The following is a 15,968-nucleotide window of genomic DNA, read 5'->3' on the forward strand; positions in this document are numbered from 1 at the left end:
GTGCGTGTTTTAAGGCATCCAGAACTCGCTTCTAAAAACTATGAGCTTCCCTTTGAGTTATCATAAATGCTTTCTTTCCTGATTTCGTTTTTTTCTCTTAAGTAGTTAATCATGCCAGGTTTCTTTTCCATTGCCGCCACCCATGAGATTATTTCAGCTTCTCTGACTTTCCGCTTGAACTACAGGCCGCATACTTGCTGGTAAGCTTCCTAGTTCTTTTACTCCACTGTGAATCAATGTTTTTCCTGTACAGATACCTGAACACTCTCCCAGCCCATTTACCTTCCGCCATATTCCTCAGCCGTTCTTCATACTCAATTTTACTGCCAGCTTCCCTCACTTCAAAACTAGTCCAGCCCATACCACCCTACACAGCTTCATTTGTAGTCTTCCCGTGAGCGCCCAATGCGAGGCGACCCACTGACCTTTGCTTCCCGTCGAGCCCTGATTGTACCCCTGATTTAAAGCAAGCAACCGCATTTCCAAAAGTAAGTCTAGGAACCATTACACCTTTCCACATACCTCGGAGGACCTCGTACCTATTGTATGCCCTTGGCGCTCTGTGCTTTATTATGGCTGAGTTTCTGTTCTCCTTTACTGTTATGGTTTTTCCTGTGTTTTCATATATCTATTGCCTTCGTTGATCGATATACTAAGGTATTTATATTCTGTTACCTGAGGTATTTCTTGGCCCTGTATCTGCACTGTCTGTTCGCTGTTTTCATTGAATAGCATAACACCTGATTTTCTAACACTAAATTTCAAACTTAAATTGTTGCCTTCCTGTCAACAGATATTAGCCAGACGTTGCAAATCACTTTGCTTGCTAGCTAGCAACACAATGTCGTCCGCAAAAAATAAACCTGGGAATTGCTGCTCTACTACTGTACCCACCTGTTTGTATGAGAGACTAAGCTCGAGATTCCTCCCTTGTAGTGCCCTCTCCATCCTCATCATGTACATCATAAACATCAGCGGGGATTAAGGGCACCCATGTCTCAGTCCCTTGTTGATATGAACTTTCTCCTCGCTCCTCATCTCTTCCCATTCAACGCAAATGGTATTTGCTAGGTAAATCTCTCTCAAAAGCTGTAGACAATCGTTACCCAAGCCTTCCCTTCCAGAATATCCCACTAAATATTGCGGTCTACGTTGTCGTAGGCTCCTGTAATGTCTAAAAAGGCGACATACAATGGTCTGCTTTCTGTTTTTGATATTTCAATACATTGAATAAGAATAAACAAGTTATCATCCAAACGCCTACCTATCGTGAAGCCATTCTGAAGCTCTTCCAAATTGCCATTATACTCTTCCCGTGCTGGAAGCTTTGATTTGATTGCCTGCATTGCTAGCCAGTGTATTACCGATGTAATGGTCAACGGTCTATACGAGTGAATTCTGTCTTTGTCCCCCTTACCTTTATAAATTAAATTCATTCTACTTTGTCGCCAACTGTCTGGTATTCGTCCATCTTTTAAAGTTTTTTCCACTGCTTTCACCAGAGCTCCGTTACTTTTTGGTCCTAGTTCATTTATCAGCCTAACGGGAACCTCGTCTAGCCATGTGGCTGTGCGTTTAGGAATTTTCTCTTCCGCTTTCTTCCAGTTTAAATTTGTGAGCACCAGCTCCTTTTCCACTTGGGTCTCTTTCATGCTCTTTTTTTCTTCAAATACAACCTCGTCATTGCCTTGGAAAGATTCGGTTGTTACATTTCAGATGTAATTTATTGCCGCGTCTACTTCCAGTCTGTTTTCATATTCATCTGGGGTATGTTGTTGTGTTATTGTTGACTTCCTACCTAATACTTTTATGTGGTTCCAAAATATTCTAAGTGCGGCCTTCTTTTTCTCACGTATTTCTGACTACAAACGTTCACTTTCACCTCTTAATTTTGCTTGCACCAGTATTTGAACCATACACTTGTTCTCACGGTATATTTCCCATTTCATGGTTACTTCATCCTGCGGCAACTGCGCCTTCTTTGCCTGCCTGTGCTCTCGAGATGCTTTCTGTCATTAGGCAATCACTTCTCGTATCTCCTTGTTTCACCAGCTTTTCGGTTTCTTAAAAATAAATTATGGGGTTTTACGTGCCAAAACCACTTTATGATTATGAGACACGCCGTAGTGGAGGACTCCGGAAATTTCGACCACCTGGGGTTCTTTAACGTGCACCTAAATCTAAGTACAAGGGTGTTTTCGCATTTCGCCCCCATCGAAATGCGGCCGCCGTGGCCGGGATTCGATCCCGCGACCTCGTGCTCAGCAGCCCAACACCATAGCCACTGAGCAACCACGGCGGGTGTTTTTTCGGTTCCTTTTTTCCTTTCCAACGAACCTGTTGTTTCTCTTTCCGCATTTCTGCCGTTATTACACTTATAAGCTCACCATATACCCACTCTTTACTTGGCCATTTGCCAAGTTCTTCCTCAACTCTAGTGACACCAGAAATGATGCCCCCTGGAGGCTTCGGTATATATTCCTGAGTGGTTTCGTCAGGCATGATCGCCGCAGTGGGTAGCGTCCGGCTCAAGTTCCAGTTTTTGAGGTCATCCCGCATTGCTACCAAATGAAAGGGGGATTTATTTAAGCTCGCCCGAGGAATCGCAAGTAGCTCTATATGACCAGTCCCAGCTCCTGGCATCTGCTGCTCGAGCTTGCGTTTAGCGCCGAAACGATGGCAGTGCCCACTAGCACTACATGCATAAGCCCCACTACACTGCATTTGTTCTGCGAGGACTACAGTCCTGTTGTGCTTGTCATCACTGAGCTCTTCAACATTGTTGCTGAACAACGCCATGACCCGGTCCTACTCAAGATTATCGACCATCTCAACTCCCAGGCTCCGGATACCTCTCTATGCCTCTTTGTGCTGCACGTTGACATTTTACATCGTCGCAGTTTGCTTTCTGATAGCCCTGACCTCTTACTTGTGATCCCGACGCACCTCCGCTCAGCTGTTCTGGCCCAGCTTCATGATGCGTCAATAGCGGGGCACCTCGGGGTTTCGTGCACATACAATCGCGCACGCAGACGGTTCTATTGGTCAGGCACTTGCCGCCCGGTGTGTCATTACGTAGCCTCCTGTGACCTCTTTCAGCACAGGAAAGAGCCGCTACTCCCGCCTACTTGCCATCTTAAGCCTCTCGACGTTCCATGTAAATCGTTTCATCTCGTGGGCCTCGAATTATTTGGCCAGTTTCCTCTGTGTCTCCAAAGAAATAGATGGGGTGCCGTCGCTACACACTATGCGGCGCGATTAGCGATCACCCGTGCTCTTCCCACCAGCTGCATGACTGACGTTGCGGACTTCCTATTCTCCAGCATGGCGCACCTCGGCAACTCCTCAGCGAGCGATGCAGACAGTTTCAAAGGTGATCGTGGACATTCTACGGTCTTGCTCGACCCAAGACAACCTGGCCACAGCGTAGCATCCACAGACAAATGGCTTGACGGACCGGCTGAACCGAATAATTACCGACATGCTGGCCATGTAGGTGTCCGGCGACAGCCAAGATTGGGACACTGCAGTGCCTCTTGTGACGTTCACGCATAACACGTCTAGACATGAGAACGCTCTTTATTCGGCTTTCTTTCTCTTATTCAGCTGAAATCCTACGTTGCCCATGGACACGTCGCTACTTTCTCCCATGTTGCCCACTACCGAGTTGTTCAAGAGGCCATTGCCCGTGCTCAACATGCACATCAAGTTGCCCGCGCTCACTTCAGCGAGTACCACGTCCAACAGCAATCATTGCGCCTGGTTCCCTTGTCCTCCTCTTGTTCCCAGCATGCCGTGCCGGCGTTTCTGAATAGCTACTGTTCCCCTACACTGGCCTAAATCCAGTGTGCCGCCAAGTCACCGACGTAACGCACGAGATCGCCCACTCTCTTCATCCCCATAGACTCAATCCGCGTCGACATCGTTCACGTTGTCCATATGAAGCCCTATCATGTCCCAGACACTGCTTAACTCTGTGTGCAGTGAACCTTTTCCGTGCCGTCGTATTTCAACTGCACCGAGTCGGTGTTTTCGCCGTCGGAGGGTAATGCTACGAGCCACTGATCCTGCGCCTAACCACTAAGACTTTCCATAGCAGAGGAGAAATAGGAGGAGCTGTGCCCCAGCCTGCCATTTTTGTAGTTGTGGTGCCACTCGCTGCCACTGAGTAAATATTGTAGACAAACCCTTTTTCACTGCTCCCCGTAACAATATTGAACCTCTACGGTCGTCAAGAGCTTGCACTGCAGATGAGTAAACTTCGAACAGTAAGAAAGCTGGCCTCGTTTCAAGTCAGACATGCATAGTGAGGTATTCATGTGATTTGTTTCTTTGTCTGGTTGCAGAATACTCATGGCTTCAAGGCATTACCGGGAGTCAGTCGTTCGCACGAAGCCTACTAATTCCCTTTCTGTAAATTGGGCCAACATTAGTTCCTAATTTTCCGGAGTAATAATTTGACTATCAGTGAAGATCTGGCCGCGTATTCTAGCTACGCTCAGAACAATAGTAGGGAAGACTTGTAGCAGATCTATTAGTATTCTGAGTGTTTCCGGCCCTTGTATTTGAGCATTTCGTTGTAAATGACTTCGGAGACCATGAATTACGAGCGCTATGTTTGATCTCAACGCGAACTCCGTTTCATTAGGTCAAAGCAGTCGTGCGTTTTCAAGAAGCTTTAGAGCGGGGAACTGTACAACAGTAGAACAGTGCGTGATCGAATCGTTAGAAATCATTGTGCAGTAATGTAGACTGAGCACTTTTTCCAGGTGAACCAAGTTTCGCAAACGCGCTCACAGCTTGTGCCATTTTCTCAATACAGATTTGAGAAATGTTCGCATGCTTATCAACCCATTTTGTTAGATAGCCAACTATTATATTTTAATGCCTCTCCATCAAAAGCGATCCATCTTTCTATGTTTTTAGAAGACCCCTCAAATGTTTCTGGTCGTAAAACTTCAACTTGGTGTATAGGAACTGTCCTGTGGCATAAAGACGACAGAACAGTAACATTCTGTTACGAATGTTATTGCTCGTGCATAACTATGGCCTGAATAATTGTGCATATCTCTGCATACGAGGTTGCATGATGGAATAGTCGTCTGAGCCCGAGCTGGTTGAATGAGGCCACTAGGATATTCATTTTCACACAGCCTCGTTGAAGTTATTGAGACACAGAAGCCTACTGCAGGATTACATCGAGGCGCTCATCCGTTGTGTCCACGATCGAGTTGACTAGAGAATCACACGTGATGGCGTAGCTCTTGCATAGCACTTGGACGTCACACGTCTTCACCTAAAAGACGCGTATCTTCATCCTCTAGTCGGCTGCGCTAAATTATGTAAAAGGCCCATACATGATAAATACATGAAACAAGTGTCATGTCCCCATTCCCGATTTCTTTATTCGCCCTGTCCATCTGTTCTCTAGTGTTCTACAACTTTGGGTCGCTTTATATTTGTAAACCAGCAATTGTTTCCGTACAGCGTGCTTACTTGAACTCCATCAATGAGTCCTGTTATGAACATCAACTACTTCGTTTTTTCCCCCACCACTCATGTAAAACCCTTTGAAGAAATTACCACAGCGTTAATTTCTGCTTTCTTGAGCAGTTCCGTCATAATGGCGGTCAGCGCACCAAGCCTAAAATACGCCGCGTTATACGGAAGCATGTACCGAGCACAGAGGGCTGCCTTTTTGGTAGATATTGTTGCGTGTGGAAAGACCCTCAGAAGACGCTACTTACAGGCTATTTACACTAGAGCCAGGCAGCCAGGCCGACACTCGCTCGCGCCAAGCGCACCGACTAACTTCGTCGTCGTTCTCGCGGCGGCTCGTTTCTTTAGCATCGCTTAATCATATCGTAATACTACCCCCCCCCCCCCCCCCCGCGGCAAAAGCACCGTGACGTTGCTGTTAAATACCCAAGGCGCGTGGAGAGTTGTAGAGCTTGAGTTGGGCGAGGCGCACAATGTCACTGAGTGTCACAGAGGAGGACGTAGTGATCATGGCTAGAATGATTTTATAGGTGACATCGGTCACTTTGCGGAGCACGCCATATGGGCCTGTGTAACAGGAAAGGAGTTTTTCACATAGGCCAACTTTACGCGAAGGTGACCAATGCAACATGAGGCTGCCGGGCACGAAATGAACATCACGGTGACGGAAGTCGTAGTGTTGCTTATGCTTGTCTTCAGACACTTGTAGACGAGCACGCGCAAGTTGGCGAGCGTGGTCAGCATGGGCGATTGCATCACGGGCATAAGCGCTAGTTGAAGCTATGGCGGACGGAAGCACAGTGTCCAGTGGTAGCGTTGGTTCGTGGCCATACAAGAGGTAAAACGGCGAAAAGCCAGCAGCTTCGAGACGGGAAGAGTTGTATGAAAAGGTAATGTAAGGTAAAGCCAGGTCCCAGCCACGGTGGTCATCGGAAACGTATTTAGATAGCATGTCTGTAACAGTGCGGTTCAAGCGCTCAGTGAGGCCGTTCGTTTGCGCATGGTAGGAGGTGGTAAATATATGCCGTATTGAGCAGGCACGCATGATGTCATCGATGACTTTGGCCAAAAGCGTACGGCCACGGTCTGTAAGCAATTGACGCGGAGCACCATGCATCAAAATATTATCATATAGGAGGAAGTCCGCAACATCAGTTGCGCACCTGGTCGGAATAGCACGGGTTACGGCGTAGCGGGTCGCGTAGTCCACCGCGACTGCAACCCACTTGTTCCCTGATGTAGATTCCGGAAATGGGCCGAGAAGGTCTAAGCCGACACGATGAAAGCGCTCGGCAGGGATGTCGAGCGGCTGCAGGTAACCAGCGGGAAGCTGGGAAGGCTTCTTGCGGCGTTGGCAAACTTCACAAGCGGCGACGTAACGTCGTACGGAACTGGCAAGGCCCGGCCAGAAAAAACGGGTACATACACGCTCATAAGTTCGGGATAAGCCGAGATGTCCTGCCGTTGGTGCGTCGTGGAGCTCTTCTATAACGGTGGAGTGGAGGTGTTTAGATATTACAAGTAGGATCTCAGTGCCGTCCAGATGACGGTTACGACGGTACAGAGTACCGTCGCGGAATACGAAGAGGCGTAGAGTAGCATCGGCTGGAGAGTGCTCTAAACGGTCGATGATGTAGGCGTCACGGCGTTGCTCGTCGGCGAAATGAAGCAGCTGCGATACAGAGAATACGCAAGAAGCACTGGCAATAATGGAGGAGTCAGAGCTGTCAACAGGGTAACGCGACAAACTGTCAGCGTCTTGGTGCAGGCGGCCAGACTTGTACATCACACAATATGAAAATTCTTCTAGCCTCAAAGACCATCGGCCAAGCCGGCCTGTAGGATCGTTTAGTGATGAGAGCCAGCAGAGAGCATGATGGTCAGTGACTACGGAAAAAGGGCGACCGTAAAGGTAACGACGGAATTTCGCTACCGCCCAGACAACAGCAAGGCATTCTCGTTCTGTAATGGAATAGTTGCGCTCCGATGGTGCTCGGAGGCGGCTCGCATAAGCAATAACGCGATCCTTGCCACGCTGACGCTGGGCTAAGGCGGCACCTACGCCATGACCGCTGGCATCTGTACGCAATTCTGTAGAGGCTTCTTGGTCGAAGTTGCAGAGAATGGGTGGTGAGTTTAGAAGAGTGGCGAGATCACAGAAGGTGGTGGCTGCTGCAGTACCCCACGAGAAATGAACGCGTTTCTCCAAAAGATTAGTTAAGGACCTAGCAATTGTCGCAACATCTGGAACAAAACGACGAAAGTACGAGCACAGCCCTACAAAACTGCGAACGTCTGCGGCTGTCTTCGGAACCAGAAACTCTGACAGCACGAGTTTTGTCGGGATCAGGCTGCACTCCGGAAGCGTCAACGAGATGGCCCAGAAGAGTAATTTGCCCGTGGCCAAAACAACATTTGGACGAGTTAATTGTGGCTTCGGCTTTCGAAATACATCAAGTATAGTTGTGGGACGTTCAAGGTGAGTGTCGAACGTTGGCGAGAAGACGATGACGTCGTCGAGGTAGCAGAGGCATGTGGACCATTAGAAACCTAGGAGCAAGGAGTCCATCATACGCTCGAAGGTGGCAGGGGCGTTGCATAATGCAAACGGCATTACCTTAAATTGGTACAGGCCATCAAGTGTGATGAACGCGGTTTTTTCTCTGTCCATATTGTCAACAGCAATCTGCCAGTATTCCGAACGAAGATCAATATACGAGAAATAGCTGGAACAGTGCAGGCAGCCAAGGGCGTCGTCTATACGTGGGAGCGGGTAGACGTCCTTCTTAGTAATATTGTTCAGATGATGGTGGTCTACAAAGAAGCACCACGTGCCGTCCTTCTTCTTAACCAACACCACAGGTGACGCCCAGGGACACGAAGAAGGCTCAATGATGTTTTTATCGAGCATTTTGTTGACCTCGTTTTGAATTACTCGGCGTTCCGACGCAGAAACTCCATACGGTCATCGGTGAATAGGCGTAGCATCGCCAGTAAGAATCCGATGCTTGACCGCGAGCGTCTGGCCTAAAGGGCGATCGTCGATGTCGAAAATATCTCGGTAGGACGATAATACTTGGCAAAGCTCTTCAACCCGCACCGAGGGCAGGTCCGTCGCAACCATTTTCTTTATATTGGGATCGGCACCCTAGGCTGGCGCGAGGGGCCTGCTAAGCTTGCGAGAACCATCGGTCGATAACGCTGCCACGTATTAGTCGCAGAGACAATCAACGGTTGCAAGGCAAATACCTTGCGGTAGAATTTGCTTTGCCAATATAAAGTTAAAGAGAGGCATGAAAGTGCGGTTCGCAGTAATAGTAAGTATACTGTGAGGCACTGTAACGTCATACCTTATTGCAATGTCGGGCAGAGGAGTGACGAGGTACTCGCCATCAGGAACTAGTGGGAAAGTCAACAGTTCAATGTAGGCTATTGACTTTGGCTGCAGGCGAAGAAAGCGGGTGGGACGTAAGCGGCAGTGGGGTGCGTCAGAAGCGTCTGCGAGCATCGGCAACTCAAGGCGAAGGGTACTGGAAAAGCAGTCGATAAGAGCAGAATGTGCGCAGAGAAAATCGAGGCCGAGAATGAGGACGTGGGGGCAATGAACAATTACGGTGAAGAGGACAGGAGCGTGGCGGCCGGCCATGCTGACACGTGCCATACACATGTCGATGATAGGCACAGTACCGCCATCCGCAACGCAGACGACGCGTGCCGACGCTGGGGTGAGGAGCTTGTTCAGTCGTCGTCGGAAGGCAGCACTCATAATTGAAAGATGTGCTCCTGTATCGATGAGTGCCGTGACAAGATAGCCGTCAAGTCAATGTCAAGGAGGTTTCGGTTCGTGGGTAACGTGAGCAGAGGATTTGAGGGCAGGGTCGACAACGCAGCTTCACCTCCAGAAGCTGCAGTGCCTAGTTTTCCGGCTGGATTCGGGAGGCGATAGGCGGCGATGAGAAGCGACGGGGTTGGGGCGAACGAGACTGACGGCGTCGAGGTGAGGGCGAGCTGCTGTACCGATGGTTCGGAGCAGGAGCATCAGCGGCAGTGGATTCATGGCGGGTGGTATAGGGAACGGAAGGTCCAAAGGTGCCGGAATAAGCGGCTGTGTATTTTCGAGGAGGTGGTGGCCATCAGTTGCGGCAGTGACGAGTAACGTGGCCGATGCGACAGCAATGGAAGCAGATCGGCCGGTGATCAGGGGTATGCCAATCGGACGGGTTGCGGAGAGATGTGGCGGAAAAGGACTGCCGAGGACGAGGAGGGCCGCTAGAGAACTGGGGAACGCTGGGTTAAGACATAGAACACACGGAGTTCAGACCTGGATCATAGCAATGATGGTTGCACGCGGATCGGGAGGCGTCGTGGAAAAAGCTGGCGAACAGGTGGCCTTGAGTTCGCGGCGAACAATACGGGTGATGTCGTCAGAGGTGGTGGTCTGATGTGGTATTAGCAGAGGTGGTATTAGCAGTGTTGGGTAGCCGCGTGATGTGGGGCGTGATTCGGCGGCTCTTATCTTGTTCAAGGCGACGGCATTCTTTGATGATGGCGTCGATAGTCGAGATGTTGCCGTAAACAAGCAAATTGAAAGCGTCGTCGGCGATGCCTTTTAGGACATGTGACACTTTATCTGCTTGAGACGTCGCGTCGTCAGCTTTTCAGCATAGAGCCAAGACGCCGAGGATGTATGAAACGTACGGCTCTGTAGATGTCTGAACACGAGACGCAAGAGCCTTTCTCGCGGCAACCTTGCGGCCAATGGGGTCGCCGAACAGTTCTTTGAGCTTTTCTTTGAAATTGTCCCAACTGGTTATCTCGTCGTCATGCCTCTAATGCCACACGCGTTGGGTGCCGCCAAGATAAAAGATGACATTGGCGAGCATATTCGTTGGGTCCCACCTGTGATTAGCACTGGCGTGTTCATAGAGCTTGATCCAGTCGTCGACATCCGCTCTCTCCTGGCCAGAGAACACACCTGGGTTGCGATGTGGGGCGACCGTGATGATTGGAGCAGTGGGACAAGCTGAAGCTGTTGCAGAGGTGGCCGCGTCACCGGGAGGCATGGTGACAAGCTCGGTGTGCCGACCACTTCTGAGTTCCGTGGTGAGGACGGGGATCGATGACCTCCACCAGAATGTTGCCTGTGGAAAGACACAGACCGAAGACGCTATTTACAGGCTATTTACACTGGAGCCAGGCAGCCAGGCCGACACTCGCTCGCACCAAGCGCACCGACCAACTTAGTCGTCGTTCTCGCGGCGGCTCGTTTCTTGAGCATCGCTTGATCATATCGTAATAATATTATTGGACAATCGTAGGCCTATACAGGGTGAAAACGCGACCAAAAATAAACAACTAAATGCGACACCAGACCTTTGCAAAGAGTTCTTGAGGTATTGTTTATAAACAAATAAAGAAATTCGATTCTGCCAAAAACGTGCCAGTAATACAATAACGTGCAGGATGCACAAGTTTTTATTGTCAACACTGATCTCTTCCATGAGGCACACACTAATTTGTTCAGCGCTCCTTGATGCTAATGCATAGCGAAGCAGTTACGTTTTCTTCTGTCCAGTTCTGTTTGCTGTTTGCTTTTTTATTGCACTATCTTCCTAATCTACAAATTGTCAGCTTTGTGTTATGAATTATTTGCATTTTATGCATTGCTTATCGTCTTACTCTAACTTGCACTATATTTTTGAACTGTCCAGTGCTATAATGTTTAAAAATTATCCAAGATTTCTGTTTCTTTCTATGTCTTCCTCTATTAACTTTTACTATAGTTATACTGCTTATTGTCTCATTTACTCTTTCATAAGAGTCTTTCAATATACCAAGGTATATCATTTGAAAGCTGTTTGTGTTTACTTTTTCATATAGTTATCCATATTTATTGCACCATCTCTTTATAATCCTTCATTGTACCAATAACGAGTACAGTAACAAATAAAGAAATAGATGTAATACGTTCATCTGCAAAACGTCTTAAGTTTCACTCATGACTAACAACAACGTTGTCACGGCGAAAAAAAGCAGCACTTACCCAAGAAGAAACCACTGAGAGTTTCTCGAGGCGACTGTAAATGTTGCTGATGGAATGCCAACAAATAGGAGTGCATCTTATTAGCGAAGGAACAGAATATATCTCATCGAATCTGTATTTCTTTGATGTCCCATCACAGCTGTTAGTTTTGATACTAGTTTGGATCACTGTCAAAATTCGGGCGTGCTGGTCCGTCATCTTGAAGATTTTTTCGTGTAGAACTACTAGCACGTGGAGGCAGAGACCGAACAAAAGACTCAGACCTCTGTGTATGGGTCCTGTTCCCATCTCTTTGCGCGGAGTCGTTGTGCTACACAGAAAATGCCTTCAAGATTAGTTTGGAATGGTAGACAGAGTCGACTGCTTTCATAAAATCATAAAAGATTATGTCCAACTAGCTAAGATTGGTAATGGCAGAAGCAAAATCTCTAATATTACAACAGCAGATACTCCCCTGTGAAAACCTATGCTATTTCAGCACTAAGGTATTAAGCGCTGACATTTTACAACACGAGCTCATAAGTAAAATAGAAGAAAAACCACACTACGCCTTAATTGATTGGGAAAATTTATCTTTCTTCCAGGCGGCCGCGCAGAACAATGCTTTTTGTTATATGAGTCTTATTATGTTGCATTACAATAAGGATTGTTATTACACGTTATAAAGTCCTCACAAATATACCTTTCAGTGTTGCTCGGTCCTCATATCCGACATCACCGTAAATTTCCTTTTAAATGCAGCAGTAGTCCAGAAGCAGCCTGCAAAATTACCTTTTTTTATCTCAATTGTGTAATCCATAGTATGGCCTCATTTATTATCACATTGAGACGAGAATAGATAGCAATACTATTCGAGCTGTACTACAATTTCGAATCGAGGAAGAACTTAGGTGTTTCGCTCATAATTTTCAGAGAACGCAACGCTTGGAAAGAGCGTAGGCGAAGTAAGCGCAAGTAAGCATTTCGATTTCTTTCGTTTATACAAAGTAGATGCCCTCTTGCAAGCCTCTCACCCGTCGTCACCTGTCAGCCCAGCTGCGGAACACGAGTACAGCAGAAGTGTACTAGGCTATATTGGCTGCGCGACAGACTTGTGGCTACGTGCTGTACTTTGATCGCTGTAAGACGAGTGTGGATGCTCCGAGCTTAAAAGTAACGTCGATGTCTTAGGAGAGAGTTGTCCCAGTTTCTACACAAATCCAGTGTATCAAAGTTTATGCGGAGATCTGTAGATTTCTTTCGAAAACATATGTACAAATGCTTCATGTTGCAAGCATTAAATACAAATAATAGGCATGTTGAGATCATGTACATTGCAGCTTGTCCATAACGTAAAACGGCGAGTGGAATTTTTGAAACACCTTATAAAAATCCGAGTTTACCTAAGCACTTATGAGTTGCGAATACGAAAGCATGAATTTCCACTAGAACGCCGCTGAGTGCTGCTTCGTGTGTAGTGCTGCTATTAATGAACCATAGCGGTACTTGCGGCCCGTGCCAACAAGCAACAGCAGCCTACGGTGCGAACGCCGCCTGCCACCGTTGTTCTGCATGAAGAGAGACCGAGCAAGCAACAGCGGCCACGAAGCCTGGCAGGATAGCGCCGCAGCTACACAGAGTAGGAGTGAGAGAGAGAGACAGGAACCACATGCCGACTTCGGAGAGCGAGAGCAAAGGTAACGTGGCGTCGCAACGACGACTTCTATCGGAAGCGCCTCGCTGGCGTAGTATGAGGGATCACGCGGCACGCTCCTCATAGGTTTTGCTGTCAGCGCTCACTGAAAACGCCACGCGCGAGCTCTCCCGGACATTTCTGCAAGTACTTTCGAAACGAGAGAAGTTTGTACTCTCTAAATAATAATAATAAAAATTATATTATTATTATTAATAATAGTATACAGCCGGGTTACGCCCACTGCAGGGCAAAGGCCTCTCCCATACTTCTCCAACAACCCCGGTCATGTATTAATTGTGGCCACGCCGTCCCTGCAAACTGCTTAATCTCATCCCCCCACCTAACTTTCTGCCGCCCCCTGCTACGCTTCCCTTCCCTTGGGATCCAGTCCGTAACCCTTAATTACCATCGGTTATCTTCCCGCCTCATTACATGTCCTGCCCATGCCCTTTTCTTTTTCTTGATTTCAACTAAGATGTCATTAACTTGCGCTGGTTCCCTCACCCAATCTGCTCTTTTTTTTATCCCTTTACGTTACACCTATCATTCTTCTTTCCATAGCTCGTTTCGTAGTCATCAGTTTGAGTAGAACCCTTTTCGTAAGCCTCCAGGTTTCTACCCCGTAGGTGAGTGCTGGTAAGGCACAGCTATTATACACTTTTCTCTTGAGCGATAATGGCAACCAGCTGTTCATGATCTGAGAATGCCTGCCAAACGCACCCCAGCGCATTCTTATTCTTCTGATTATTTAAGTCTCATGATCCCGATCCTGCAAACTTCTTAATCTCATCCGCCCACCTAACTTTCTGCCGTCCCCTGCTACGCTTCCCTTCCCTTGGAATCCACTCCGGAACCCTTAATGACCATCGGTTATCTACCCTCCTCATTACATGTCCTGCCCATGCCCATTTCTTTTTGTTGATTTCAACTAAGATGTCATTAACTCGCGTTTGTTCCCTCACCCAATTTGCTCTTTTCTTATCCCTTAACGGTACACCTATCATTCTTCTTTCCATAGCTCGTTGCGTCGTCCTCAATTTGAGTAGAACCCTTTTCGTAAGCCTCCAGGTTTCTGCCCCGTAGGTGAGTACTGGTAAGACACAGCTATTATACACTTTTCTCTTGAGGGATAATGGCAACCTGCTGTTCATGATCTGAGAATGCCTGCCAAACGCACCCCAGCCCATTCTTATTCTTCTGATTATTTCTGTCTCATGATCCGGATCCGCAGTCACTACCTGCCCTAAGTAGATGTATTCCCTTACGACTTCCAGTGCCTCGCCGCCTATTGTAAACTGCTGTTCTCTTCCGAGACTGTTAAACATTACTTTAGTTTTCTGCAGATTAATTTTTAGACCCACTCTTCTCTCTCCAGGTCAGTGAGCATGCATTGCAGTTGGTCCCCTGAGTTACTAAGCAAGGCAATATCATCAGCGAATCGCAAGTTACTAAGGTATTCTCCATTAACATTTATCCCCATTTCTTCCCAATCCAGGTCTCTGAATACCTCCTGTAAACACGCTGTGAATAGCATTGGAGAGATCGTATCTCCCTGCCTGACGCCTTTCTTTATAGGGATTTTGTTGCTTTCTTTATGGAAGACTACGGTGGCTGTGGAGGCGCTATAGATATCTTTCAGTATATTTACATACGGCTCGTCCACACCCTGATTCCGTAATACCTTCATTACTGCTGAGTTTTCGACAGAATCAGCCGCTTTCTCGTAATCAATGAAAGCTATATATAAGGGTTGGTTATATTCCGCACATTTCTCTATCACCTGATTGATAGTGTGAATATGATCTATTGTTGAGTACACTTTACTGAATCCTGCCTGGTCCTTAGCTTGACAGAAGTCTAATGTGTTCCTGATTCTATTTGCGATTACCTTAGTAAATAGTTTGTAGGCAACGGACAGTAAGCTGATCGGTCTATAATTTTTCAAGTCTTTGGCGTCCCCTTTCTTATGGATTAGGATTATGTTAGCGTTTTTCCAAGATTCTGGTACGCTCGAGGTCATGAGGCATTGCGTATACAGGGTGGCCAGTTTCTCTAGAACAATCTGCCCACCATCCTTCAACAAATCTGCTGTTACTTGAAGCTCCCCAGCTGCTTTCCCCCTTTGCATATCTCCCAAGGCTTTCTTTACATCTTCCAGCGTTACCTTTGGGATTTCGAATTCCTCTAGGCTATTTTCTCTTCCATTATCGTCGTGGGTGCCACTGGTACTGCACAAATCTCTATAGAACTCCTCAGCCACTTGAACTATCTCATCCTTAATAGTAATGATATTGCCGGCTTTGTCTCTTAACGCATACATCTGATTCTTTCCAATTCCTAGTTTTGTCTTCACTGTTCTTACCTTCCTCCGTTCCTGAGAGCATGTTCAATTCTATCCATAATATACTTCCTTATGTCAGCTGTCTTACGCTTGTTGATTAACTTCGAAAGTTCTGCCACTTCTGTTCCAGCTGTAGGTTTAGCGGCTGTTTCTGGCGTTTGTTGATCAGATCTTTCGTCTCCTGCGATAGCTTGCTGGTATCCTGTCTAACGGAGTTACCACCGATTTCTATTGCGCACTCGTTAATGATGTCCACAAGATTCTCGTTCATTGCTTCAACAATATGGTCCTCTTCCCGAGTTAAGGCCGAATACCTGTTCTGTAGCTTGATCGCAGCTGCTGGGGACTGAGGGCCGGGGTTTGATTGTTGTGTTCATATAGGAGGTTGTGACCAAGTACTGCACCAGGGT

General features: G+C 47.3%; 1 protein-coding gene across 16 annotated transcripts in view; it reads left to right on the forward strand.

Annotated features, from left to right (window-relative positions):
- LOC135908735 (uncharacterized) overlaps positions 1–15,968 on the forward strand; it is a 1,076,237-nt gene that overhangs the window by 339,359 nt on the left and 720,910 nt on the right. For 15 of the 16 annotated variants that reach the window (XM_070529152.1, XM_070529157.1, XM_070529150.1 and 12 more), the window contains one exon: positions 12,455–12,496. The exons of the other annotated variant lie outside the window; for it this stretch is intronic. In XM_070529152.1, coding sequence (XP_070385253.1) covers positions 12,455–12,496 — 42 coding nt within the window. The remainder of the gene's footprint in view (positions 1–12,454; positions 12,497–15,968) is intronic. 16 annotated transcript variants of the gene reach the window in all.

Source organism: Dermacentor albipictus, unplaced genomic scaffold (genome assembly GCF_038994185.2).
Source record: "Dermacentor albipictus isolate Rhodes 1998 colony unplaced genomic scaffold, USDA_Dalb.pri_finalv2 scaffold_18, whole genome shotgun sequence".
NCBI lineage: Eukaryota > Metazoa > Arthropoda > Arachnida > Ixodida > Ixodidae > Dermacentor > Dermacentor albipictus.